We start from the raw sequence: 27105 nt of genomic DNA, 5'->3' as shown, positions 1-27105 counted from the left end.
GTTCCACAGGTATTCGCAAAACAACATTTGAAAGCAATTTGATGCAATTGATGATTTCAGATTTAATTTTGTGATTTTGTCGATTATAGGAGTTAAGCTGACTGAATATCCAGTAGATTTTAATAGACATTCCAAACCTTTGACTTGATGCCAGTCTTAAAATTGTTCTTGAGCATCTGCTTCCTTTATTTATGAGCAGATTTCATGTGGGATTGCTCAATGTGAATCAAAGCCTTGCTAAACTATGACATGAAGAGTAATGGGTGCAGGAAGAATGTACCATATGTCTAACTTCCAACACTCGATTACAGGTAACGGTTAGTTTGGTCTGCCCTTGCCTTTTCTCACTGACAAAGGCTCAAAAGTTTGCAGATCACTAAGATACATACAATTCATGGCTCTCTCATGCGCAAGAGGATTAATGTTCACAATGTAACTGTGTAGATTCCTATCAGGAAGCAATCTGTAATGAATTATGGTGAAATACAAAATCCAGGGTGCATAACAAAACTTCAAAAGTCTTCATTCTTGCTGTTTGTGGAACATGCAAGATTCTGGTTTCCACTGGAATCCCTTGTCGCCCTCAGTAATGTGAAATACTATAGGGAGAGAAGTTCAGTAATGTCAGCTCATGAAGTCACGTCTGTGGTAATTAAATCCAGCAACAGCAGAGTTCCTGGGCTGATTAGGTTGTGAAGAATGTGGGGAAATACCTGCCATCCAAAACTGTTTCTAAAGAATAACAGTGTGTTCTTAATTATTAACTCAGCCCAAGGTGTGATTTGCATGGGAAATCTAAGACACAAAGTCTCCAGTCTCAGCATATTAGGAAGTAACTGCTGATTAGCACTTCCCTTTTCCAACTGTCAATTGCACCCTTGACCCATGAAATGATTTTTGCATTTTAACATAGCTTTGCAGCAAATAAGAGTCAAACATTTTCTTTCAGATTGAAAATGGTTCTGAATGATACTAGCTGTGTCTCGGAAGGCTGATTCTACACGATAATGTAATTGGGGTATTTATCACTTGTTGTAAGGTGCCTCCACTTGACAACACCAACCAATATTTAGCTGTGCCCTCTGCGGGTTATCAGTAATCTGGCATGCAATTGCCTTTAATTATTGCCTATTAATTGAATTCACATTCAAAGATAATACAACTCTATGTCACATAAAAATCCAGGAATTCCGTAATCAAAACCATGAGGTCAATCACGACATTTAAAACTTCGACAGGTACGTGGATAGGTTAGGTTTAGGGAACTAAGGGCCAGGCTCAGGCATGTGGGATTGTCTTGGTTAATTAACTTGGTTGGTATGGACGAGTGGGGCTGAAGGGCCTATTTTCATGCTGTATAACTTTATAGCTTCAAAACAACTCAAAGGAAACCATTAGCAAGCACAGATTCTCAACACATGTCAGAGTAATACTTGAGTTCACCAGAAGAATTTCGTAAAAATTGTAGAGACAGGTAAGGTCAAAGGATCTATAGGACTCAAGGGCCTGAGCTATAGCTAGATATAGGGCAAGGTAGCACATTATTCCTTGGAGAGCAGCTGAGGAATGATCTAATAGAGGTGCATAAAATTATGAGGGGAATTTACAAGGTGAATGCACTATAGTTTTACACAGAGTAGAGGAATCAAGAACCAGAGGACATACGTTTAAAGTGAGAGGCCAATGATTTAATAGGAATCTGAGACACAACATTTTCACTCAGAAGGTGATGGGTACATGGAGTGAGCAGCCAGGGGAGGGTAGTTAAGGCATGTACAATAACAATGTTTAAAAGACAATTGAACAGGTACAAGGTCAGGAAAGGTTTAGAGGGATATGGTCCAAACGTTGGTGAATGGGACTAGCTTAGAGGGGGCATCTTAGTTGGCATGGGCAAGTTGGGCAAAGGGTTTGTTTCCATGCAGTACAAACATTCCGTGTAAATAATATCTCAGTATCTCCCTTATTCACTTTCTAATACACTCTGCATTGAGATATAGATGGTCGCCTTCAAGAAACAATTATTTTCACAAACCATTATTGTTTCTGACACAATGAAATGCAAATAAATAACAAAGAAGATTGATGAGGGCAAGGATATAGACAGTGTATGGACCTCAACTAGCTCTTGATGGGGCTTTGCATGGTCGGTTGCTCTGGAAGATTTGTTCGAATATGATCCAGGGAGAGCTAGTTGATTGGATTCAGAATTGGCTTGAGGATAGGAACCGGAGGGTGGTCGTGGAAGATTGTTTTTCAGATTGGAAGTCTATGAGTATGGTGTGTCTCAGGAGTGAGTGCTGGGCCGATTGCTGCTTGTCATCTATATCAACGATTGTGATGAATATGTACAAGGCATCATTAGTAAGGTTGCACATAACACTAAAATAGATGGCATCATATTGAAGATGGTTATCAAAGTTTACAGCGGGATCTTGATCGGATGGATAAGTGGGGCATGGAATGGCAAATGGAGTTTAATGCACATAAGTACGAGGTGTTCCATTTTAGTAAGTTAAACTGGAGTAGGATCTTCACAGTGAACTGTAGGGCCATGGGGAATGTTACAGAGCAGTGGGATAAAGAAGTACAAATGCACCGTTCCCTGAAAGTGGCATCACAGATAGCTAGTGGTGAAGAAGGCTTTTATCATGCTGGCCTATATCAGTCAGGGAATCGAGTATAGAATTTTGGACATTATCGTATAGTTAATCAAGATGTTAATGAGACCGCACTTGCCGTATTGGATTCAGTTTTGCTCACCCTTCTACAGAAAATATGCCATCAAGCTGGAAAGAGTGCAGAGAAAATTTATGACAATAATGCCTGGACTTGAGGGGCTGAGCTATTGGGAGAGGTTGGGCAGGCCTTGGATCACAGGGTGCTGAAGGGTGATTTTACAGAGGAATATAAAATTATGTGGAGAATAGGTAGGGTGAATGGACAGATGTTTCTAGGATTGGGGAATGAGGAACTAGGGGGTATAGGTTTAAGGTGAGAAAAGGAAAGATTTAATAGGAACCTGAGGGCATAGTTTTCACACAGAGGGTGGTTGTTATATGGAATAAGATGCCAGTAGAAGTTATTGAGGCAGGGACTATAACATTTAAAACATATTTACAGGTACATGGGTAGGAAAGGCTTAGAGGGGATTTGGCTTAGGAAGTAATTACCAGAACCGATGTGGAATAATGATTTAAAACAAGGCTTTACATACAAGATTCCGAGGGGCTTAAGGGAGAATTCACCTTATGCATTTTCTAAAATGAATTGTTTTAATTGAATTATGAGATGGGGTGCCACTGGAATTGATTTTCCTAACTGAGCAAACTCACGGTGTTTGAGAAACAATCACATTCATAGGTCTGGGGGGTGGGGGGGCATAATTTAGACTTTTAGACTTTAGAGATACAGCACGGAAACAGGCCCTTCGGCTCACTGAGTCTGCACCAACCAGCTGTCACCCCATACGAAACCGCTATCTTACACATTGGGGATAATTTACAGTACAATTTTACTGAAGCCAATTAACCAACAAAACGTGTACGTCTTTGGAATGTGGGTAGAAACCAGATCACCTAGAGTTAATCCACACGGTCACGGGGAGAACTTACAAACTCCATACAGAGCTCATAGTCAGGATCAAACCCGGGTCTCAAGTGGTGTAAGGCAGCAACTCTGCCACTGCACCACTGTGCCGCCTGGAATGGGTAAGAATGGCACATTTCCTTCTTTGAAAGACATTAGTGATCTAGATATTTTTTAGGCAACGTGGTGGTTTTGAGTTAATCTTACTGCTACAATTAGAATTATGAGAAGATATATTTATTTATTCAGTTTCATCATGAATGGCCAAGGAAGCAATTGGTTTTATTAACACATATTGTACAATGATAGTCTACTAAACAATGTAACATACAGCCGTCAGTATTTTTAACTTGCAGTAGCAAAAATAAATATATAGTTATTAAAAAGACCTTTTGTATTTGAGGATCATACATGAAAAATAACTCTCCAGCCCCCATACTCTTTTCCTTAAAGGCATAATTATTTTTATAATGCAATTTTCTAAAATTAAATCATCATCATCATCGTTGAAAACATCAACGGGCACCGTGCTTTACAATGCTATGTACGACAGTGATCGCGACTTCTACTGAAGTGTGGATGGCTGTTGGCTCGCTAGGAGCTCATCCGCCCTTTGACAGGTCTTGTTTTTGGTCCTGCTGGGGGTCCACAGCCCCCTCCTCACCTGGCAAACCAGGTGGGGGAGATTGTTTAGTCGCCGACTATCCAACCATGGAGCGGGTGGCACGGGATTACATGGTACCCGTGGCGGGGGGAACTCCCCCCGACCCGACACAAAATTAAAGGTTTACTCAGAGAGTGGTGGCTGTGTGGAATGAGCTTCCAAGTGAAGGTGGTGGAGGCAGGTTTGTTTTTATCATTTAAAAATAAATTGGATAGTTATATGGACGGGAAAGGTATGGAGGGTTATGGTCTGAACGCAGGTGTATGGGACTAGGGGAGAATACGTGTTCGGCACGGACTAGAAGGGTCGAGATGGCCTGTTTCCGTGCTGTAATTGTTATATGGGTATATGGTTTATTAAGAATGGCACTATTGCATTATAGCATAACTGTCTGTACTGAACCCTGTAGAATCACATCGATAACAACTCTCAAATCACAAAAAAATCCATCTAGAATGATTCTTTACTTCCTGGATATAGACATAGAAGAGCAGCATTGGAAAGCACTAGACCAGTAACAATAATGAGTTTCAATGTTCTTCATACTCAGCATAAAAGTTTTAGAAAAGGACAAAGCTGAAATAGGAGTAAAGGTTCTAAGCCGAGATAAGGCCAGTTTTATTAGATTTAGCAAGAATGCACCGGAAACTGCAACTTCAAGGTGAATTAGCATCTGCGGACATTAAAGGTAATTCAAGGGATTTGGTATAAATCTGTTCTCAGAAAGCTTATGCGAGAGAGTAACACCGCAAAACAGCGGAAAGCCTGGAACAGTTTAGAAAATGTAGGAGTGAAATTAAAATTGAAGTTAGGAAAACAAAGAGACACAAAAAAATTACTGGCATGTAAAGTCAAAGAAAATCCAAAGATATTTTACTGGTATACGAAGAACGAAAGATTAACTAAAGGGGGAGGAGGGCCAGAACGGTAATCTGTTCATGAGGTGGACATTGGTAAAGGGGTTATAGGAGAGATGAGGAGAAATTTATTTCATCCAGAGGTTGGATGGGTGAATGGATCTTACAGGACAGAAATGAAGATAGCCTGATTCTACCTGCTTGATCACATGGTGTGAGATGAACTTACAGTCTTTCAGCGGACAACCTGCTGTTCAAAATTAAACAATTTGCCAATTTGTTTATGAGAACCTTAAAGGTAGTTAGATCTCTGGAGAGAAGGAAATGGGCTTCAGACTGAAGAAGGGTCTCGACCCGAAACGTTGCCCATTCCTTCTCTCCAGAGATGCTGCCTGTCCCGCTGAGTTACTCCAGCATTTTGTGTCTACCTTCGATTGAAACCAGCATCTGCAGTTCTTTCCTACACAGGTAGTTAGATCTAAGCCATGAGGCAAGAATGATCTTAGATTATGTTTAATTCATTGGATTCTCCAGTTAACCTGCAATGACCACACCAATAACACAGGGGCTAATTTTCCCGTTTAGTCGACATCTTTAACAATTTTATCCACTGGTTAGCAAGCTGCTGCAACGTGTGGCATTTACATTGCATGACAACCTGAGAACGGCCTTAAAGCAAGTGTTTTGGGATTCTCTGGTTACAACACAGTGAACTTCACAATGGGGTATCTACAGACCATCTCAATGCACTGCCATTTATCCAGTCAATAAAATGAAGATTAACAGCTCTCTATTCTCTGAAGCTTCTTGCTAACACTGAGATTTCGAGTTGTCCAGATACGTGAATACTAAAGAATGATATTATTTCAGCCGCTCTTTACATCAACTCAGCTTAAATGTCAGGGTTCATCTTGTTATCTGCTGCCCTCGTATAAATTTTTGACATGTACATTCTCTTTTCCTTTTTGCAGTGACAGGTTTTTTATCAGACATCTGCCATTTCAGTTTTACTATGTTTAGCATTTCACTCACAAGTTAGTCTGAGTGCTATTGTCTACTTCATGGCATTTGAGAAGATGCACAAGTTCCTCCAGCATGGGACCTTAGTAACGGAAGAGAGATTATGGGACAATGGCATGCCTGAGGTTTACTAGAAATTCTATATTCTTGATTGGTTTTGAGGGAATAGGAATCTAAACGGGAAATTTTCAATCTCATATTATATCTCTGAGACTTGATCTGCATGAATGTTCATGCCATGAAAAGCCATGATCATATTGAATGGCGGTGCAGGCTCGAAGGGCCGAATGGCCTACTCCCGCACCTAATTTCTATTTCTATGTTTCATGCTAAGCCGAATTCCCACTCTTGTGTATTGAGCACAAAGTTTAGGCTGAGGATTCAGAGCAGTGTGAAGGGTGTGCTGTGGTCTTTTAAGGTGACCAAGTATTTTCTTGTCAAATGTTGATTCAAGATCCCATTCAAAAGATACTAGATTATAACACAGGGGGCTATTTAGTCAATATCTTTCACAATTTTTTCCCCCGGTTATATGCAACCTCAGAGTCTGGCCAATACTTATTCTTCAATTAAACGTCTAAACAAATTATAGGGCCACGTATCTTAATTCTGTTGGGTAGAGATTATTTTAACATAAAATGGCTGCTCTATTCATGAATGCAACTGCTGCTGCTTTACTGACTTCAACGGTGAGAAAAACTGAGTAGGCAGCATAACCTGCAACCAATCAGTAATTGTGGGCTCCATCGAAAATTAATTTTCACAAAGACTGGTCATTGCATTCAAAACTGAGAGTTGGAATATACACATCCTTTTCAGGATGTAACTAGTGGAGTATCCCAAAGATCGTTTCTTGGCCCTCAATTATTTATAATTTATATTAATGACCGAGAGAGGGGGCAGAGTGTAAGGTAGCCAAGTTTGCTGATGACATGTAAAGGGGGGGGGGGGGGGGGGGGGGGGGGGGGTGGGGGGGGGGGGGGGGGGAATGTTGTGATGAGGATATTTGGAGGCTGCCACAGGATAGAGACAGGTTGAGTGAGTGGGCAAAAACTTGGCAGATGCAGTTTAACGTGGGAAAGTGTGAGGTCATGTACTGTAGTAACAAGAATCAAATTGTGGCTAACGATTGAAATGGAGAAAGATTGCAGGAACAAATTACAGAGGGACCCAGGTGTTCTTGTACACATAGAAACATAGAAAAATAAATGCAGGAGGAGGCCATTCGGCCCTTCGAGCCAGCACCATCATTCAATATGATCATGGTTGGTCATCTAAAATCAGTACCCATTCCTGCTTTTTCTCCATATCCCTTAATATCCTTAGGCCTCATAGCTAAATCTAACTCTCTCTTCAAAACATCCAGTGAAATGGCCTCCACGGCCTTCTGTGGCAGAGAATTCTTTGGGTGAAGAAGTTTTTCCTCATCTCAGTCCTAAATAGCCTACCCCTTATTCTTGAACTGTGACCCCTGGTTCTGGACTCCCCCAACATTTTTCTTGCATCTAGCCTGTCCAATCCTTTAAGAATTTTATATGTTTCTATAAAATCCCATCTGAGTTTTCTAAATTCCAGTGAATACAAGCCCAGTAGACCCATTCTTTCATCATATGTCCCGCCATTCCGGGAATTACCCTGGTGAACCTACGCTTCACTCCCTCAATAGCAATAATGTCCTTCCTCAAATTAGGAGACCAAAATTGTGCACAATACTCCAGGTGCAGTCTTACCTGGGCCCTGTACAACTGCAATCAGAACTCCTTGCTCCTAAACTCAAATCCTCTCGCAATGAAGGCTAACATGGCATTAGCTTTCTTCACTGCCTGCTGTGCCTTTCAGTGACTGATGTGCAAGCAACCCAGGTCTCGTAGCACCTCCCCTTTTCCTAATCAGACCCATTTTCCTAATCAGACACCAAGGCAAATTCCTTGTATGTGTAAATACTTGGCCAATAAACGTATTCATTCATTCAGATAATAATCTGCCATCCTGTTCTTGCCACCAAAGTGGATCTCACATGTATCCACATTATACTGCATCTGCCATGCATTTGCCCACTCACCCAACCTATCCAAATCACCCTGCAGCCTCATAGCATCGTCCTCGCAGTTCACACTGCCACCCAGCTTTGTGTCATCTGCAAACTTGGAGATGCCACATTTAATTCCCTTGTCTAAATCGTTAATATATATTGTAAATAACTGTGGTCTCAGTACTGAGCCTTGCGGCTCCCCACTAGTCACTGCCTATCATTCTGAAAAAGACCTGTTAATTCCTACTCTTTGCTTCCTGTCGCCAACCAGTTCTCTATCCATATCAATACCCTACCCCCAATACCATGTGCTCTAATTTTGCACACTAATCTCTTGTGTGGGACCTTGTCAAAGACTTTTTGAAAGTCCAGATACACCACATCCACTGGCTCTCCCTTATCCACTCTACTTGTTACATCCTCAAAAAATTCCAGATCAGTCAAGCATGATTTCCCCTTCATAAATCCATGCTGATTTTTACCAATCCTGTCACTGCTTTCCAAATGCGCTGCTATAACATCTTTAACAATTGACTCGTGCATCTTCCCCACTACCGATGTAAGGCTAACTGGTTATAATTCCCCATTTTCTCTCTTGGCTCCTTTCTTAAAAGGTGGAGTTACATTGGCTACCCTCCAACCCACAGGGACTGATCCAGATTTGAGAGAACATTGGAAAATGATCACCAATGCATCCACGATTTCTTGGGCAAGCTCCTTGAGTACTTTTGGATGCAGACCATCAGGCTCTGGGGATTTATCTGCCTTCAGTCCCAACAATTTACCCAACACCATTTCCTGACTAATGTGGATTCCTTTCAGTTCCTCCCTCCCACTAGATCCTTGGTCCCCTGGTATTTTTGGGAGATTGGTTCTGTGTTCACTAAGGAAGACACAAACAAAGTACTCATTTAACTGTTCTGCCATTTCCTTGTTTCCCCATTATAAATTCACCTATCTCTGATTGTAAGGGAAATACATTTGTCTTCACTAATCATTTCCTTTTTACCTATCTGAAGAAGCTTTTAGAGTCAGTTTTTATATTCCCTGCAGACTTTCTTTCATGCACACATCACAAATGTTAGCCGGCAGGTGCCATTATTAGGGTTGGAGTTTAGTTTTCGGTTTTTGTTTGTTTTAGAGATACAGCGCAGAAACATGGCCGTCGGCCCATCAGGTCCGCACTGACCAGTGATTCCCATATATTAACACTATACACACACCAGGGACAATTTTTATATTTAAATCAAGCCAATTAACTTTCAAGCCTGTATGTCTTTCGAATGTGGGAGGAAACCAAAGATCTCGGAGAAAACCCAAGCGGTCACGGGGAGAACGTATAATCCCCGTACAGACAGCACCGGTAGTCGGGATCAAACCCGCGTCACCGATATTGAAAGCACTGTGAGGCAGAAGCTCGAACACTGTACCACCGTGCCGCCCCATATTAGAAATATGGAAATACTGTTAAATTGGACATGGTACCGGTGAGGACACACCTCGAGTCCTGTGCACAATTGTTTGATATACTTATTTAAGAGAGGATATACAAGCCTTAGAAGTAGCCCCACTAGGAATTACTGGGATAGGAGCATTGCCGTATAAAGAGCCCTAAAGCTTTGGAAAGGGTCCAGAGGAGTTTTACCAGAATGCCTGAATTAGGGGTATTAGCTACAATGAGAGTTTGAACAAACTTAGATTGTTGTCTCTGGTGATAGAAGTATGGGGCAGCATAGTGGCACAGCGGGTAGAGTTGCTGCCTCACAGTGCCAGAGACCCGGGTTCAATCCTGACTACGGGTGCCGTCTGTACGGTGTTTGTACCTTCTCCCCGTGACTGTGTGGGTTTTCTCTGGGTGCTACGGTTTCCTCCCACATCCCAAAGACGTGCGGGTTTGTAGGTTAATTGGCCCTCTGCAAATCCCTAGCTTGTATGAAGTGGATACGAAAATGGGAAAATATAGAATGGGTGATCGATGGTCAGCGTGGACTCAGTGGGCAGAAGGGCCTGTTTCTATGCTGTATCTCTAAGCTAAATTAAAAAACGAATACAATCCAAACTAAACAAAACTAAACTAAATATGTATGCAAATACAAAGTACACCACACCGACTTCCCCAACAATACAGCTGTTATTCCAGCAGTTTGTGTCTTTTTCTTAGAATAAAGGGGAGGTCATTTAAGACTGAGGTGAGAAAAAACGTTTTCACCCAGAGAGTTGTAAATTTATGGAATTCCCTGCCACAGAGGGCAGTGGAGGCCAAGTCACTGGATGGATTTAAGAGAGAGTTAGATGGAGCTCTAGTCAAGGGATATGGGGAGAAGGCAGGCACGGGTTATTGATAGGGGACAATCAGCCATGATCACAATGAATGGCAGTGCTGGCTCGAAGGGCTGAATGGCCTCCTCCTGCACCTATTTTCTATGTTTCTATATGTAAAATCATTAGAGGCATGGATGGAGTAGACAGTCCAAATCTATTTCGCAGGATGAAAAAAATCAAATACTAGAGGGCATAGATTTAAGATGAGAGGAGCAAAATGTAAAGGAAATGTGCAGGGCAAGTTTTTTTACACAACGGGTGGTGAGTGCCTAGAAACAGGAGGAGTGCTTGATGAAGCACATAAGTCAGTGGCATTTAAAAAACTTTTGGATAGGCACATAGATATGCAGGGGATGGGGGGGGATATGGGTTATGTGCAGGTGAATAAGTGATGGACTTGGCATCCTGTTCAGTACAGACATTGGGGGATGATGGGCCTGTTCTCGTGGTGTACTTGTGGCATGCTATATTGTCTATTTCTTACAAACTAGGAGTCCATTCAGCCCACTGTCATGCTGGATTTTAGAGTGTTGTTAAGGTGACACATTGCCTTATTTAGAAGCTCTTCTCTGCCATATATCCATTGACTCCCACTCTAGCCCCCCCCCTCCTCCTGCCCTCCTCCCCTCCCCCCCCCCCCCATTCTGCTGCTCCCTATTTGCTCTCGGGTAACTAGCCAACTAACCAATTAAACAGCATGTATTAAGGATGCATGAGGAAACTGGGGAAACCACACAGTCACAGGAAGAACATGCAAACTCCACAACAGACAGCACCCAATATCAGGATTGAAACTAGAACACAAGCTTAAGGCAGCATCTCTGAATACTGTGCATTGTGTCACCTCGACAACGGGAAGGTACAAATGGTGTTTCCTAGCCGAACCAGCTATGCGTAGGGATCTCTGCGCATCCCTCTCTGATCCTCGACTTCCTCATTCACAGACCATAGTCTGTTCGTATTGGTGGAAATGTGTCAGCCTCAATAACAATCAGCTGCGTGCTCAGCCCCCTGCTGTACTCACTCTATACTCATGACTGCGTAGCCAATCACAGTGCAAACTCCATCATCAAGTTCGCTGACGACACCACTGTTGTGGGACGTATCACTGATGGGGATGAGTCAGAGTATAGAAGAGACATCAAGCAACTGTCCAAATGATGCCAGCGCAATAACCTGGCCCTCAACACCAGCAAAACCAAGGAACTGATTGTGGACTTTGGAAGGAGTAGGAGGCGGACCCACAGCCCCATTTATATCAACGGGTCAATGGTTAAAAGGGTCAAGAGCTTCAAATTCCTGGGCGTGCACATCTCTGAAGATCTTTCCTGGTCCGAGAACACTAATGCGATTATCAAGAAAGCTCATCAGCGCCTCTAGCATGCTGACCGGTTGCATCGTGGCTTGGTTCGGCAACTTGAGCGCCCTGTAGAGGAAAAGACTACAAAAAGTAGTAAACACTGCCCAGTCCATCAGCGGCTCTGACCTTCCTTCCATCGGGGGGATTTATCGCAGTCGCTGCCTCAAAAAGGCTGGCAGTATCATCTAGGACCCACACCATCCTGGCCACACACTCATCTCCCTGCTACCTTCAGGTAGAAGGTACAGGAGCCTGAAGACTGCAACAACCAGGTTCAGAAATAGCTACTTCCCCACAGCCATTAGGGTATTAAACCTGGCTCAGACAAAACTCTGATTATTAATAACCCATTTTCTGTTATTTGCACTTTATCCGTTTATTTATTCATGTGTGTATATATTTATATTATGGTATATGGACACACTTATCTGTTTTGTAGTAAATGCCTACTATGTTCTGTGTGCTGAAGCAAAGCAAGAATTTCATTGTCCTATACAGGGACACATGACAATAAACTCACTTGAACTTGGTTAGCAATGGAGACAGGAATAGGATGGCACCATATGAGAACGATATTGAGAGTAATGAAGGTTTCAAATCTTGCACAGTGTATTCTCAATCGGAGGTGGCCAGCCCTATCCTGCAAAATTTAAATTCAGATGACTGAACCCTGGAACAGAAGTTGAGGGGCAAAAAATGCTTGTCACATAGCATCTCATTTTGAAAGCTTGTCAACTGGAGACAAACATCACACTGAATTGCTCAGGCTTTTGGAGACCATGAAGCCGCTACACTGTCTTTTAAAAATATAAATCATAAGGAATTTTTATTTGCCTTCAATCAACCACTAGTTTATTTCTATCTGTATGCTGATTCATTATTTTTCCCCTAAAAGTAATATAAGTATTTGCTTTAGATTCCATCAGGGGAATTACCGAACAGTATCACTGACTCAAACAGTGCCCATGGAGTGAACCAACAAACAATTGAAATGCTTTATCGGAAAAAAAACTGCACTGATTAGTGATTGTAAACCAACCAGTGTTAATCCATTCTATTAGTGCTAGGGACTCCAATAACCCCTACACGGTTACATTGCCCTGACAATGTCAATTTGGACAGGATCTTTCCCTCCAAATCATTGCATAACATTTGTCAGCTTGACAATGTCGTTACATATTCGGTGTTAGAAGGAGACTTCATTATTTCTCTACATGGTAGAAGGCATGGAATAATTGTACCACTGCCTAGCTTTGAATGTATTGTCAATTTTGCTGCTTTTTCTTCCATGGAACATCCAACCTCAATGAAGAATGTACAGGTAAAACTTAGTATACTTATGCAGACTGGAAGGTTTCTTGGCGCACTGTTTAAAGCAGGGTTCTGCAAGTAAGTGCACTCCATCATTCAAGTCAGCTTGGCGAGATAGAGGACAATAGAACATTGCTCCCGATTCACGTGATGTTAATCCTTAATAGATCAATTACTGAATTGTCAGTGAATTATTTTCCACAGTCCATGGTTTTAAAACATTTTTAACTGTGCTGATACCCTTTTGTTTGCCTTGTTTATCAGATGGACTATAAAAGGAAAATAATAATCAGATTAATTATCAAACAACTCTGTGTTTCCATCTTCTTGTTCCGTGTATGTTTGGAGCTGGAAGTTTGCACCTGTATGCTGTAAAGTTTCTAAAGAGAACTGTAAAATGTATCAGCTCGTGCTGCTTTTAAACAGATCCTGGAGTCAAGCATTATAAGCTACTAATTCAACAGCTTCTGTGCTTACATGTGTTTAGCTTTAACCCTTAATAAATGTATTTTTTGCTTGGAACCAGAAATAAACAACCTGCTACCATGGTCTACCATCGATCACAGAGATTACAGTGCACATTCCTCAGCAGTAACTGTAGCACACAAGCTCAACGCTGAAGAATTCTATGTTCACTGAGGGACTCATTGCTTTCTTTATTTGGTGGTTTCAGAAAGGAGGGAGAAAGAGAGGGGTTTGTAAACAGTATGGATTATTGTTGGATGGATGCAATAAGTATGAAGATATAGCACAATGTTTAATATCAGCATGACTACCAGTTCACCGGGGTGGAAATGATGCAGCTGGTCCCTGGCTAGCCTCTCATTTTTCTGTTTCATTAACGTGCTGGGAATTATTGTCAATTCCAGCCCACTTATTGTTGACAAAACTGAGTATTACATTGCTGCTTGTCAGGCAACAGCTCACTCTCACTCAATTGTCTCAGCCCTGAGCACAGTACCAGATCGCAGCCTCGCGGAAGGAGCTCCCACATTTCCAATCAATCCTTCATCCCATCTGCTGTAGTCCGACTCAGATCTCTGCTCTCACCCCACACAGCCGCTTATCTGTTCCCTGATCTTGTGATCTGGTCTGGAGGCAGCAGGCTTATTTACTCTTAGATCTTTTAGCAATGGCTCTTAATTTGATGTTACATTTGCTTGGAGCTAGCCTGGGTATAAAAGAGCTGCACCTCAAAACAATTTTATACAAAACATTTCAGTGTAGGTGAAACACTGTGATGCTTTCTACAACCTTAGGACATTGCAAGGAAGATGGAGGATGATTTATGGGAAGTCCTAGTTGAATGCAGGCATGCGCACTAGCCAGTTTATGCACAGCAAGATCCACAAATCATCATTTAAGTGATCAAGTTATCTGTCTAGTGATACTGGTTAAGCATAGCAATTTGGATGGAAACCCCTTTAGTTTAGTTTAGAGATACAGTGCAGACACAGGCTCTTCAGTCCACCAAGTCCACGTCAACCAGTGTTTAAGAAGGAACTGCAGATGCTGGAGAATCGAAGGTACACAAAAAAGCTGGAGAAACTCAGCGGGTGCAGCAGCATCTATGCCGTTGCCTATTTCCTTCGCTCCATAGATGCTGCTGCACCCGCTGAGTTTCTCCAGCTTTTTTGTGTACCCACGTCAACCAGTGATCCCCACACACTAATAGTATAACTGACTCCAGTTATACTAGTACAACTGACAGTTATAACTGACTCCAGCATCTTCCCACCACCAATGTCAGGCTAACTGGTCCATAATTCCCTGTTTTCTCTCTCCCTCCTTTCTTAAAAAGTGGGATAATATTGGCTACCCTCCAATCCACAGGAACTCATCCTGAATCTATAGAACATTGGATAATGATCACCAATGAATCCACGATTTCTAGAGCCACCTCCTTAAGTACCCTGAGGTGCAGACCATCAGTCCCTGGCTGTTTATCAGTCCCATCGGTCTACCCAAGACCATTTCCTGCTTAATGTGAATTTCCTTCAGTTCCTCCGTCATCCGAGGTGCTCTGCCCACTAGCACATCTGCGAGAATGTTTGCGTCTTCCTTAGTGAAGACAGATCCAAAGTACCTGGTCAACTCGTCTGCAACATACAAATTGCATAGAGACAGCAGCGATAGACTGGATTGAACTCGAGTTTCTGGCACAGTTAGGCTGCAACTCAACCACTAAGCTACCATGTCGCCCCTGTGTAAAGTTCTGTGTACATTTCTGCCAGTGAAGGCAGCACGGAACCTGGTCTCATCTGTACAGAAAAATTCTTCACTGCAACATCAACCATGATGAGCCAAATGTTGGGAAGGACCTTGAGGCAGAAACTGTAACAGCCCCATTTCCATCAGTAAGGCAGAGTGGGTGACATACGTCTTGACATCATCATCATCACACATGCACGTGTCAGCTGTGAAACATGTCCCCAGGTACCTGGCCCTATTTCACCTTGGGTAGAGTTTCAACACAAAATGGTCACTACAACAATAAAATATACATAAAGTGACTTTTATGGATGTGATTTGCACACGGATTCCGTGGCTGAGATACTTCTATTCCCACTGTAAGAGCAAGCCAGAAAATGAGAGCCCAGGTGTTTCCATCACGTCGAGAAAGTAGCACGGAAGAACACTGAACCATTCCAAATATATAGGCAATGTATTGAATGTACACATACAGACAGTGCAGATGAACCACATGCTCTTCACATAAATCACAAAGTAATACATTGCAAATAAAAAAGTTATTGCATTTTCAGGGCCATTCATTCTTTTATTGAGTGTGAAAAGCAAGTTCCCCAATGACCAATAAGTGAACATAGGCTAGACTTATGAAAGATAAATGGACAAATGTTACGTAATTAAACAAGATGGCTTGCATATATTTAGCTGCACTGAGTTGTTTATGTAAGTAATTTATCAAAACTAGTTGGGTTTCAAGCATGCAGATGAACGTACCAGGTCTGTAACCTTAAATAACACCAGTAAGTGCTGTGGAATCTCAGGCAGTTTGCCAGCATCTGTTTAACAGATCAGTGGATTCAAGCAGTGGACTCAAAAAGAGTGAAACTTTCTCCAAAATGAAAATCAAAAATTAAAGGATCTGTTCTGAAAAAGGGTCATCAAACTGAAGCATGAACTCTTGGGCTCTTCATAGATGCTGCCTAATCTGCTCAGTAACCCCAGCAATTTCTGTTTAGTTTCAGGCCTATTAAATATTGGTCATTATCTTGAGGAAGTGGAATACAAAAGGGATGGTTCAGCTGAAGTACATTGCAGGACAGAAGGGTGAGGCTACAGATGGAATACCTGAGATGAGCTGTCAACCAGTTAAGATTAAACTTGGACGCGTTGTCAGTTAAATTGCAGTAACAACCTGCCAAAGAAACAGCTAAGTGATCTCACAATCAATGGATGAGGTAAAAGTTTTGCAATCCTGCCACTTCTGGTTTTGTATGGAGAAGGCATTTGGGAACATCCCCATCCTCATCAATAGCAGGTCAGTGCTAAAGACTGAATTGGAATCAGCTGCCAGTGGAAATGGCTGAGGCAGCATAATAACAACATTTTAAAGTCATTTTGGCAGGTGCATGGATTGGAAAGGTTGATTTTGGATGGTCAGCCATGATCATGTTGAATGGCGGTGCTGGCTCGAAGGGCCGAATGGTCTACTCCTGCACCTATTTTCTTTGTTTCTATGCGAGGGATATGGGTCAAATGCAGGCAAATGCGATTTGCTTTGAAGTGGCATCTTGGTTGAAATGGACAAGTTGGGCCGAAGGGCCTGTTTCTATGTTCCATGACTCTATGAAGCATTTGCAAGCATGTTCAGCCAGAATTGGATGAGGCATTGTGATTCCTTCCCAGATGCCCATCATCACAGAAGCCAGGTGCCAGCTAATTTGATTCACTCCACATGATACCAACAAAGGGCGGGTAGCACTGTATACAGCAAAGGCTACAGGTTATGACAATATCCCAGCTGTAGTTGTGAAGACCTGCGCTCCAAAATTAGCTGCAATTCCAACCAATCTGTTCCAGCACAGCCACAACACTGACACGTATCCTCCAAGGTGGAAAATTGCCCAGACATACCCTATCCACAAAATAAGTCAAATCCATCTGTCCAATCAGTCCCTTCTCAACAACCAGCAAAGTGATGATGGTGTCAGCAACACTGTCATCAAACAGCAAATAATCATCCGCTCATCAATGCCCAGTTTGGTCTTTGCCAGAATCATTCCACTCTAAGAGACATCATGTGTTTAGTCCACATATGGACCACAGATCTGCATTCTGGAGGTGAGACTGGAGTGATCACCCTTGAAATCAAGACGCATACAACCATTTGTGGTATCACGGAGTTGTTGAAACACTGAGCATCAACATGATCAGGTCAGCCGTTGGATTCGTACCTCACACAATGGGAGACAATCATCCCAGCTCCAGGACATCACTGCAGGAGTTCCGCGGGGCAGTGTCCGATCGAACCATTCTCAATTGCTTCATCGATGACATTCAGGCATGGCCTGATAGGTGGCCTGATGGCACCTCAAAAATCCTAGGGAATAACTGGCTCCACCAGAAAGTCTGACAACCACTAAAATTTCAGAGATATTGGCAATGAAATGCTCAGGGTTACATTTCTCCCAGCTATTTTCTAATTGGCTCCTAATACACACATGGAAATGGTACCAGAAAGGATTGTGAACTGTCATGCAGCTATCAATGAGAATGAAGTCACAGATCAAAGCATCTCAAACAGCATGTTGCCCACACATGAATAGTGCTTCATAGTGAATCATAATTTCCAAAGTTATTTTGATTTCACAGAGAATGTAATTAACAAACTAAAAGTGCCACAGTAACCTGTGACCTAGGTTTTCTCACAATATCAATCCATCTCGATTTACATGTAACAGTACATACATGTTGGAGCATGTTTTTAAAAAAATAACCAATCATCTCTAAATTACTGGTTCTGCAATTTCCATTCCCTGGGAATTCATCCTGAGCTACAGGAAGTACGTGGACAAAGGGTACAAAAACAATGCACTTCAATGTTTGATTGTGTATGATTCAATCCACTTTGACTGCACTGGAAAAGTGAAAGTGCAAAAGTGGGACTGCAGTTTAAAACTGGAGATCTGTCTAACATTGGCTAAGTCTGAAATTTGTCAGAAGGTAATTCTGAAGAACAGTGTAAATCTTTATTTAGAAAGACATTGATTAATCAAAGGTAGTCAGCATAGATTTGTGAAGGGAAAGCCAAATTGAATTTCTTGACGAGGTAACGAAGTATATTGAAGAGGGTAGTGCATTTGATGCAGTTTATCTACTGACTATAAAAGTATAAGCTTATGACATCCAAGTGAATGCAGCAGGTTAAATCAAAACTTGTTGCAGGTTGGAATTTGCAAGTTCTCTCTGTAACCACATGGATTTCCTGGATGTTCTCAGTTCCACCTGCCTCTCAAAGATGTGTGACCTGATGGGTCAATTGGCTGCAGTGAGCGGCAGTATTGGGGTGGGGAGATAATGGAAATGTGGGGAGAATAAAGTGGGATCAGGATGGGAGATGGTTGGCAAGGAGTTGGTCGGCCAAAGGCTGTTCTCCATGCTACATAACTAAAAGTTGTCCAGTGGTAGAAAACAAAGGCCAATGATCAAAGGAAAAATAAATGACCAAATGGTTATGAGGATTGATAATAATCACCGCAAGGTCATTTTTTTGTGGTATATCAAAGATATAAAAGCTGACAGTGGGGTTGACAAAGAAAAACATATTGAAGGCTGCAAGAAGAAATCAACTGGTATCCAAAAACTGGAATTAGAAGTTTCAACCAGGCTTGAAAATAGTGGAATACACAGTGAAGAGTGAGATAGTAGACTATGGAATCGATGAGATGCATAACACTTCACAAATGCAATGCTAACATTTATTTCAATAGGACTAGAATATACAGAAAGGTATAGAGTCATACACTGTGGAAACAGGCCCTTCACCCAAGCCCACACCGCCAACAATCTCCCAGTTACAACAGTCCCACTTGCCTGCGCTTGGTCCATAACCCTCCAAACCTGTCCTATCCATGTACCTGTCTAACTGTTTCTTAAATGATGGGATAGTCCCAGCCTCAACTACCCTCTCTGGCAGCTTGTTCCATACACCCATCACCCTTTGTACAAAAAAAGTTACCCCTCAGATTTCTATTAAATCATTTCCTCTTCACCTTGAACCTATGTCCTCTGGTCCCCGATTTCCTTATTCTGGGCAAAAGACTATGCATCTACCCGATCTATTTCTCTAATGATTTTGTATACCTTCATAAGATCCCCTCCCATCCTCCTGCACTCCATGGAATAGAGACCCAGCCTTCTCAACCTCTCCTTATAGCTCACACCCGCTAGTCCTGGCAACATCCTCGTAAATCTTTTCTGAACCCTTTCAAGCTTGACAATATCTTTCCTATATAATATGGTGCCCGGAACCGAACACAATATTCTAAATGCGGTCTCACCAATGTCTTATAGAACTGCAACATGACCTCACAACTTCTATACTCAATAATCTGACTGATGAAGGACAAAGTGGCAAAAGCCTTTTTGACCACCTTATCTACCTGTGACTCGACCTTCAAGGAACCATGCACCTGTACTCCTAGATCCCTCTGCTCCACAACACTAACCAGAGGCCTAGCATTTACTATGTAGGTCCTGCCCTTGTTAGACATCCCAAAATGCAACACCTCACACTTTTGTGTATTAAATTCCATCAACCATTCCTCTGCCCACCTGACCAATCGATCCAGATACTGCTGTAATCTTCCACAACCATCTTCACTATCTGCAAAACCACTAACTTTCATATCATCAGCAAACTTGCTAATCTTGCCCGGCATGTTCTCATCCAAATCATTGTTGTAGATGACAAACTGTAACGCCCAGCACCGAACCCTGAGGCACACCACTAGTCACTAATCACTAGCATGTAATGCTGAGGTTTCATAAGGCACTGGTCAGACCTCATTTGGCGTATTGTGAGTATTTTCGACCCGAAACGTTGCCTATTCCTTCGCTCCATAGATGCTGCCTCACCTGCTGAATTTCTCCAGCATTTTTGTCTACCTTTGATTTTTCCAGCATCTGCAGTTCCTTCTTAAACAATATTCTGGATCTGTAGGTTTAAAAAGCCCTGAACCAAATGTGGGTAAATGTGACTAGCATAAGTAAGTGAAAGGTTGGCATGGACATGTTCAGAACTGCCAAGTTTTGTCAGAGACATGTCAGTATTCTAGTACCTGAAAATCAGTATCTTGTTGAGGAAATCAGTATTTTTATCCAGTGCCATTTTGTCGAAGAAAATGTTTTTTTTTTAATGTGCGGTCATACCCATGTAAAAGTACAAGAATGCATAACTTGGCTACCAATTGACATGTCTTCTACGCACCTTACTTGACAGTGCATTCATTGCCATCTCTTTGTATACATCTGTTTGAATGGCTGCTTCCTGCTTTTAGCACCAGATGATGATGTCGAAGCCATTTTGGAAGCCTCCTCTCTCTCCCTCCCTCCCTCCTCTCCCTCCCTCACTCTCCCTCCCTCCTTCCTCTCTTTCCCTCACTCTCCCTCCCCCCTCCCCCTATCCCTCCCTCTCTCCTTCATTTTTTTCCCCTCCCTCTCTTATTCTCTCCCTCTCACTCCCCCTCTCCTTCTCCCTCCCCGACCAGTCTGTGACCCATAGCGCTGAGGCCATAGCGCTATGTTCAAAGGCAATAGCACTACAACTGGTCGTGCTATAATTAGAACCCATAGCGCTGTTCGTTTAAATTCCCACGCACTAAACTGACAGCGTTGTTTAAACCTGTAGCGGGACAGGCAGATCAAAGCTTACAAAAATAATCATCCGGATCTTGAAATTTTAAATACTAATCGAGTTACAGTCTGACTTTTTATATCCTTGCATTTTTTAAGCAGGATGAAACAGGAAGTCGGGACGATTTTAAAAAAAATCCATATTTTACGAAGCAAATCCGTACATCCGTATTCTTATCGTATTTCTGTACAAAACACGTAAAATCTGTACTACTTGGCAGCTCTGCATGTTCACTGTGCTGTACGACTTACTGATTCCATGACATAAATTGTTTGGTGGTAGAATAACAAGAGAGACATTTATTTTATCCAGAGAATGGGTCAGGCCTGGAATTCAATTCCCAAAAGGATGGTGGAGGGAGATTGTTTCAACACATATAAAAAGGACCAACAAGTTACAGGCTTGTGAAAAATAATTAAACCATTTCTCCTTTGCCCACCATGGTCAAAATGAGTTGAATATCCTTCTGCTGGGCTACAATTCTATGATTCAATGTTGTTATGACTTCCATATCACAGGGAACACCCATGATCGTGCTATCTATTTGTTACTAATATGTACAGATAGACTGTTGTACTAACTAAAGCACCCACCCAACCCCCACCCCACATCCAGACAGCCTGATGTTCCTTGGAAGTAATTGCTTTTCCATTTCAGTACTTAATTAATTGTTAAACGTGGTCAAGTGTCAGCTTCTTCTGCTTGAAGTGAATGGAAGAGAGGGGAAACAGCTGAATGGTAGTGGTGTGCTCTCCCTTAGACAGCAACACCTGCATCACTGTCACCCATTGACATTGGTATGTATAAACTAGGCGAAGCAAGCCTTTCATATTATACACTGGCTGTCACCGACTCGCTTGGCTGCTTACTGACATTACTTCATACCCGATAGAGGCATTCCGTTTGTATCATCCCACAGCCTGTCAAATACAGATAGCAGAACATTGCCGACATGGTGTTATGCATGTGTGTGTGTGAGCGCTCAGGCTGCCTACCACAGGTCAATAGATTGATCGTTTTATTTTTAATGTACAGGGACTGTGATGAGAACCTGTCCTGTTGGGATTTATTTTGTTTTGGCAGCAGTCAGAAAGTTAGTGAAACTTTGGAATTCTCTGCTCAAGAGTGCCGTGGAGGATTGATTGTTGAAGACAGAGGTGGAGAGAATTTGCAGCATGAAGGGAACAAAGGGAAGGGGAAAATGGAGCTGAGGTACGAGATCAGCCATTTTAGCAGTGGACAAGGTGAGAGGAGCTGATTGGCGTGTTCCTGCTACCATTAATTTGCATCACCTTAATACAACAATACCTCCCCCACACAACATACTGATCTGAAGAAGGGTCTGGACCCGAAACGTCACCATTTCCTGCTCTCCAGAGATGCTGCCAGTCCCACTGAGTTACTGCAGCATTTTGTGTCTATCTTCAGTGTAAACCAGCATCTGCAGTTCCTTCCTACACAACATACTCCAACGCGCCTCAATATCTCTTCATATCAACACATCCCTCCCCTCACAACACACCCTTTCCTCTTCACCACAAAGCACTGCTGCACGCCACCGCAGTTCCCAAAATACTGCTCAGCACCCCCTCCGATGGCACCACACCCCCAAGCAGCCTTCCCCTGCACAACTTCCCCAATCCCATCAAACCCCCTCCACGAGTGACCCCAGCCCACACCCCCACTTCCGTCAGTCCCACCACTACTCACCACCATTTTCCCAAGCCCAAATACCACTAACAACACCGACCCGCCCTGTCCCCCCTCTATTGCCCCAACCCACACTCTCAACGCCCCCCACCCCCATTCCACGCTGTCCCAGCTGCGCCCCCAGTGTGGGTAAAGTGAGAGTTTGACTGACCAGAGAGCTGGTGTAGGTGGGGTCCGAGGTGTCATCCTGGAGGTAGCGAGACAGGCCGAAGTCCGACACTTTGCACACCAGGTTGCTGTTGACCAGGATGTTGCGTGCAGCCAGGTCCCGGTGCACGTAATTCATCTCCGACAGGTACTTCATCCCTGCAGCAATGCCCCGCATCATCCCCACCAGCTGGATCACCGTGAACTGCCCGTCGTTTTGCTGTGGGAGGCAAACAGATCCGTTAGAGGCCGCGCAAAGGTCAACAAGACGGAGAGTGTTCTGTACTGCCATGGGGGGGGGGGGGGAGGAAGACCAAGCCCAGCTTTCACCTTGCCCCTCACACCAACCCGAGTCCACCTGGCCTGTGCATCACACAACTCACACCCCACAACATGTACACCCTGCAACATATACACCCCACATGCACATGCCACAACATGTATACCCCACAACATGTATATCCCAAACATGTGCACCCCACCTCACAATGTGTACACTCCACACCACAAACCCACACGCTGCACGCACCCCAAAGCATAACACCCACTCACCTCACAACAACCTCACACCAGTAGCATACAATAACTAACTCCAAATCAACCGCATTTTCCCCAATCCCCGTATTCCAGTTATTATTGTCAATAGTCTAGTTTGATGAGTTTTGTAATTATGTGGTGTCTAATTCTCAAAACCACAATTACAGTTTGGTTGCTCAGCTGGTTACATGAGCAAATAACGAAGCAATTCAATTTGCTCTTTTGTATGGTAGAGGAAAAGAACGTGTGTAAAACAGTCACATGTGAGATTCTGTACTTAGATGTGTATATAATTAGTCACTTAAATGCCCAAATCTGACAGATTTTTGTATTGGCCGATATGTGACAGGCAACCCAATTGAAAGAAAAAGTAATTGAGAGGCTAGGTTAGCACCCGTTAACAAAGGTGTGGAAGGTCCCAACTAAGGAGGGCCATCGGAGAGTTGCCAGAGGCGAAGGAGGGCTGCAGATGAGTGAGAAGGGCCGTCAATAATGAAGGAGGTCCAGGTGGGGAGAGGGGAGCCGACTGAGAAGGAAGGGGGACCCGACAGAGTGAGGGGGCGACTGCCACATGTGACAGCAGGCAACTGGTAGGAATGTTTGGTGAACTTTTGTAACTTTGTTGGTGCCAAAACCTGACGACACTTGTGTACTGCCTCAGTGATGTCTGCTGTATGATTGTATTGGGTTGTATTCAAAACAAAGATCATTGTTGTACCCAGGAACACGTGACAATAAACTATCAGTGAATATTTCCCCTCTCACCTTAAACCCATGTCCCCTGGTTCTTGATTCCCCTACTCTGGGTAAAAGACTGTGCATTTACCTTGTATATTCCCCTCATGACCATAATATATACCTCTATAAGATAATTTTTGTTCTCCTGCGCTCCAAGGAATAAAGTCCTAGCCTACCCAACCTCTCCCAATTATTTTAGGCCCTCAAGTCCTGGCAACATCCTCGTATATTTTCTCTGCACTCTTTCCATCTTAACAGCATCCATCCTATAGCAGGGTGACCAAACCTGAATACAAATCTAGCCTCAACAACATCTGGTACAACTGTAACATAACATCCCAACTTCTATACTCAGTACCCTGACTGACGAAGGCCAATATGACCACCTTAATCTACCTGCAACACCACTTTCAAGCACCTGCACACCTAGTTCCCTCTGTTCTGCAACACTCTGCAGGGCCCTGCCTGTAAATGTCCTGTCCTGGTTTGACATCCCAAAACACAACACCTCACCCTTATCACACATTAACCATTCCTCAGCCCACTTGCCCAACTGATCAAGATCCTGCTGCAATTTCTGATAACCATCCATGATACCTGCCACTTTAGTGTCATCTGCAAAGTTATTAATCATGCCGCCTACATTCTCATCCAACTGGGCACAATAAATTGCCCTGCTGTGTAGCTAGTGAAAGAATGCGAGGAGATTCACAGTCATTGAGCTACACAGCACAGAAACCAGCCGTTCATGCCAACCAAACTACTCAACTATCCAGTCCCACTTGCCAATGGTTCATATCCCTTCAAACCCTTCCTATTCATGCATCTGTCTGTGTATCTTTTAAATATCATAACTATACTCACCTCTACCAGCTCCTCTTGCAGCTTACTCCATGGACCCACCAACCTGTATGAAAATGCTGGCCCTCAAGTCCTTTTCCAATCTTTGCTCTCTCACCTTAAACTGACACTTTTTAGTGTTAGACTCCTCTCCCTGGGGAAAATGTTGTGGCTATTCACCATATTCACTACAGCTCTCTATAAGGTTACCCCTCATCCTCCCACACTCCAGGGAAAAATGTCCTAACCGCACCAACCTCTCCTTTCAATTCAAACCCTTCAGTCCAGGATACATCCCTGCACAGTGGCGCAGCTGGTCGAATTGTTGCCTCACAGCACGAGACCCAGGTTTGATCCTGACCTTGGGTGCTGTCTGTGTGGACTTTGCATGTTCTCACTGTGACCACTTGGATTTCCACCGGGGGTTCTGGTTTCCTCCCATGTCACAAACACGTGTGGGTCTGCAGGTTAACTGGCCTCTGTAAATTGCTCCTTGTGTGTAGAGAGCAGGAAAGTGGGGTAACATAGATCTAGTATGAGCGGGTGATCGATGGTTGGTGTGGTCTCGGTGGGCCAAAGGACATGTTTCAACGCTGTTTCTCCAAACTAAACTAAAATCATTGTTGTACCCTTTCTAGTTTAGTATCATTCTTACAGCAGGGTGACCAGAACTATACAAGGTACTCCAAGTGTGACTTTACCAACATATTGTACAACTGTAACATGACATCTCTATTCATTACCTTGGTCAATAAAGCCAAGTGTACAACATGCCTTCTTCACTACCAATGCCTATCTGTGTTTCCACATTCAATAAATAATGCTCTTGCACATATATGATTCTCTGTTCTGCCCTAGTGCAATAGTTTGCCTTTATTTGAATTAAATTCCATCTGCCATTCCTCGACCCATTGACCCAGTTGATCAAGATCCTGTTGCGATCTTAGCTAACATTTTCCACTGCATACTAATTATATCACCAATTATAGTATTATCTACAAACTTAATGCCTCCCATGTTGTTATCCAAATTGTTCATATAATGGATATACATTAAACCATGTATAAATTAATGGATATGTGGAGAGAATAAATATAAGATTAGTATAAATGAGTGCTTGAAGGTCAGGTTAACTTCAATGAGCTGAACATTTGGTATGATTTTATAGGCTATGGATATTTCAAAGTGGAATCACAAGAGAGTGATTAACAGAGGCCAAGGTTCTCATGCGTAAATCCTGGACCATGGAAGTTAAAGATGGTGCATCTTTATACAGTGTTGGAAGCCTTCTGTTCCCTGTGAGTTGATGCTGGAGAACACGTTGGTTTTACCAACATACTTTGAAAATAATTTATTATCCTCTATTAAATCACATGCAAATGCTTCAGCCCAATACTAGCTTCAGAATCTATTACTTGAATCTTAAATAACTTGTCAGCTTACTGACTACAAGTTGCTGACTTGTCACAGTTGTAAAACTAAAGTCACATTGAAGCAGTCTCTGCCATAACTCAAACCACAAACTCTTGCTGTGAGCTCTCAAGACGGCACTGTTCCATTTTTGATTTTATCAAAATATTTTAGGAGCAGGAGTAAGCCACTTAGCCCCTCAAGCTTGCTCCATCCACTATTTGATACAATCATGGTTGATTTGATGGTAACCTCAATCACATTGCACTATTTGCTTATCAGGGCTATATCGACCTCTGCCTTAAAATCATTCAAAGATGTTGTTAAGCTGTAATGGGTGCAGAAAGGATTTATAAGGATGTTGCCAGGGCTCGAGGGCCTGAGCTATAAGGAGAGGTTGAGCAGACTAGGACTTTATTCCTTGGAACGCAAGAGAATGATGGGTGATTATAGAGTATACAAAATCATGAGACAAAAAAATTAGGTAAACACACAGAGTGTTTTGATCAGAGTAGGGGAATCAAGAACCAGACGACATGGGTTTAAGATGAGGGATAGAAAATGTTATGGGAACCTGATGGGCAACTTTTTTTACACAGAGGGTAGTGAGTACTTAATGCAGATGCTATTGCAACATTTAGGAAGCATTTAGACAGGTACATGGATAGGATAGGTTTAGAGCAATAA

At 42.8% G+C, this 27105-nt stretch overlaps 1 protein-coding gene across 1 annotated transcript in view; it reads right to left on the bottom strand.

The window, feature by feature from the left end:
- Positions 1–27105, bottom strand: part of LOC129703451 (ephrin type-B receptor 1) — a 405586-nt gene that overhangs the window by 34507 nt on the left and 343974 nt on the right. Inside the window, exon 12 of the mRNA XM_055645911.1 lies at positions 22898–23113. Coding sequence (XP_055501886.1) covers positions 22898–23113 — 216 coding nt within the window. The remainder of the gene's footprint in view (positions 1–22897; positions 23114–27105) is intronic.

This window comes from Leucoraja erinacea, chromosome 14 (assembly GCF_028641065.1).
Source record: "Leucoraja erinacea ecotype New England chromosome 14, Leri_hhj_1, whole genome shotgun sequence".
Lineage (NCBI taxonomy): Eukaryota > Metazoa > Chordata > Chondrichthyes > Rajiformes > Rajidae > Leucoraja > Leucoraja erinaceus.
The sequence above is the reverse complement of the archived record's forward strand: the minus strand, read 5'-3'. Positions and strand labels throughout refer to the sequence as shown.